The sequence below is a fragment of the Phaethon lepturus genome, unplaced genomic scaffold (genome assembly GCF_000687285.1).
Source record: "Phaethon lepturus isolate BGI_N335 unplaced genomic scaffold, ASM68728v1 scaffold28973, whole genome shotgun sequence".
NCBI classification, from domain to species: domain Eukaryota; kingdom Metazoa; phylum Chordata; class Aves; order Phaethontiformes; family Phaethontidae; genus Phaethon; species Phaethon lepturus.
The window spans coordinates 6528-9655 of NW_010531730.1; the positions used below are offsets into that span (position 1 = coordinate 6528).

Here is a 3128-nt window from a genome sequence, read left to right on the forward strand (position 1 = left end):
AGGTGTGTATGTGCTGGTTTTCACTGTAGGTATTAATAAAAAAGAGCTATGACCGTACCAAACGCCAGCGTCGCAGAAACTGGAAGCTGAAAGAGCTAGAAAGGGACAGAGAAGGCATGGATACAGATGATGAAAGGTTCAGTATCTGCCATGAAGCTTTTTAGTCCCTCCTGCCTAGGATACTGTGCCAAGCCTAGGAATAGCATTTCTCCCTTTCTGCTGAGGATAAACCCAGTGTAACCCTAAGCTGATGTGCCGACTGTAAAGGGGGCACAAGGAGGTGTTGCTGGTTCTGTTCGAGCGTGATGCTCGCTCATAGGACGGGCTGATGCTGCTGAAAAGCAGCATCTCTCTGTATTTTTTTTCCCCCCTTCCCGAGTGCAGGAAGTGCATTAAGCATATGCAGCTTGCTTACCCTTATCCTCTCTTGACTGCTAAGTTTTCAGGGGAACATGGATACTGGGGACAACGGGGTGGGGGGTGTGGAAACAGACTAAAACCTGAAATCTTAAAGATAACACTGCAGGTTTTTCAAGTTTCATGTTGCAAAATGTAAAAACAATTTTTATGGTTTTTTTCCAATAAAAACTTAAATCATGAGGTAGGTGAGTGATAGCAGCAGCATTGTGTCTGGAGCTTACAGTTGGTGTCTGTCTAGCTAAAGGGACACTTCTGTGAAAAAGTGCTTCTCACTGTTTTGTTCAGTGACAAAGCTGATACAGCAACAGCAGATTCTAAATAATGAATAAAATAATGAAATAACTGAGTAGAAAAAATGAGGCAATTAGAGTTAAATGAGGACAGGCAAATTAAACATCCTTTGGAAACTAATAGGTGCCAATAAAAAAAAGCAGAAAGAATGAGTTGGAAATACAGGAATGCTATCAGAAGGCACATCTGAAGAACTGTGGATTGCAGTCCTTCCTCGGGGCTTTGTGTCTTCAATTTTATTTTTCATAAATGTTCGTAAATCCAAAGGAAAAGTGAGTAAATACATTAAGCATCTTTTACAGACAATACCAGGACTTCCTTGAAGATCTCGAAGAAGATGAAGCCATAAGGAAGAATGTCAACATTTACAGAAGTAAGGCCTTTTTGACCATTTAATTGCATGTAACTAGATCATGACTGTTTGAGTGAAAATATTTTTACTGAAGTTCTGTATTTGGATTCTTCGAACTACGCGTGCCTAGAGAAATGCTGTAATGTAATAAGCAATATTGCATGTATTTCACAGGCAGTGAAAGGATGTTGCTCTTTTTTGTTTCCTTGCCTTTAACATGGAAGGTGGGAGCGTTATTTTCTCCCGCACCCAAAACCTCTGCTGGGTGAAGGATTTGATACGTAATTCAGCATCTTCCATGAGGGCATTTTCCGTGGGATAGTTGGTTTTTAGGGGGGATTTGAATGGTTTTTGGATTTATGGTTTGTTCGTTGGTTTGGGGTTCTGTTTCATTTTCTCCTTGCTTCCTTGGGGTTTTTGGGGTTGTTTGTTTTCTTTGCTTAGCTGTTTTTTTCCTATTACTTTTTTAGATGCAGATGTTCCAGTGGAGAGCGACACAGATGATGATGGTCCTCCACGAATCAGTCTGGCTGAAATGCTAGAAGATCTCCATATTTCCCAGGATGCTACTGGTGGGGAGGGAGCAAATATGATGACGGAATAAGAATAGTGCATTAATCAATGCATTAAATATTCCTTTGGTGGAATAAGCAAAACATTACAAACTGATCACATGAATGTGAAAAGTAATGTGATAACTACCACTATACCCCTTAATGATCGTCCTGAATTCCTATTTTATATATCATCTTCTAGAGAATCAGCAATTAAAGTTGAATCTCTGGTGTAAGCATTGCAATAGAAGTTCCACAAGTTCCTCTGATCCCTGAGTGCTCTCTCCTTGCAACTTCTGCAGTGTAAAGACCAGCTGACTAACTTCAGGGCTACCCATTGGGAGTAATCGTTGTCTTGGACTGAAGACAACTGATGAGGAAGGATGTCCAGTGGGAGAGAATTTATTCTAGTTTGCTAGATTTGTAGGTAGAGTACCTACCTACTGCTTATTGCGTCCATTTCTTCACATGGGAAGGATTTTTCCTGTCTTAATCTTTTTGGAACGGTGGTTTAAAGCCTTTTATGATACTACTGGATTATTCCATAGAACAAATGTTTTGGGGAAGCTGAAGAATATATCTTCTGTTCCTTTGGTAAGGGAACTCCAAATATACGTGTTGCAAACACAAAAAAAATTTCCCCTGTACATTGATTGAAGTTGCAGCCCTTGATCAGAAAGATTGGAAACGTCTGTCGAGTGAAATGAATGTTGTACTATATTCCATGCCTGTATCAGTGGATTAAAAGCAATATGCATAATGTCTAATTAATACACCAAGTATGAACTATTAAAAAACTATACAGATCTTTTTGGTCCATCATTGTTTAGTTAACTTCAAAATCACATTTCTCCCTGCTGCAAGTCCAGAGAGCTTGGTTCATCTGGTTTTAATTCACTTTACTGCACAAAGGTGGTTCAACAGAAATTTTACTAAGAGTTTATGTGAATATACATTTGATTTAACTCAATATAAATATGGAAGTATAGCATAGCAAGAATGGTTTTGCCACTGCATTTTTGTGCTGAAAATACACTCTGTAGTATCAGCTGAGGAGGTGTGGGGAGCACCTCTCTCTGTTTCACCGTACTTCACAGCGTTTCAAGGCCTCCAAGAAAAGTTAAGAAATTATCAAGGAGTCAGCAGTATTCAGCCCACTGCTAGGTGAGAGAAATTTTTGCCTTACTCTTGGGTTTAAATGTAATCTTTTGACCCAAATGGGTGTGAATCTGCTGAATTTCAGGCTTACTGTCTGAGCCTAGGCATTATGCCATCGAAGGTGAAGGTGTTTCTGATTGTCAAAGGTGGAGCTAGGTTTAGTTACCAGTTACTTGTACTTTTTTTTTTAATTCTGTTTCACAGTCTTGCAATCATCCATTCGTAAAGGGGGAAAAATGGAAATCTGGAAAGGCAATTTTGATGTAGCGACGCTCTGAGCTGTCTGTTGGCATTGTTAGCAGCTCAGCCATCCCTTAGTGCTGTCTCATACGGTGTATTTGTGTCATGCTAAG

At 39.7% G+C, this 3128-nt stretch overlaps 1 protein-coding gene across 1 annotated transcript in view; it reads left to right on the forward strand.

Moving 5' to 3' along the window:
- NMD3 (NMD3 ribosome export adaptor) overlaps window positions 1-1667 on the forward strand; it is a gene marked incomplete at its 5' end in the record, with an annotated part of 7862 nt that extends 6195 nt beyond the window's left edge. The window contains 3 exons of the mRNA XM_010284656.1: window positions 30-136; window positions 1014-1084; window positions 1534-1667. Of these exons, the coding sequence (XP_010282958.1) occupies window positions 30-136; window positions 1014-1084; window positions 1534-1667 (312 nt within the window). The remainder of the gene's footprint in view (window positions 1-29; window positions 137-1013; window positions 1085-1533) is intronic.
- Window positions 1668-3128: the final 1461 nt, after the last annotated feature.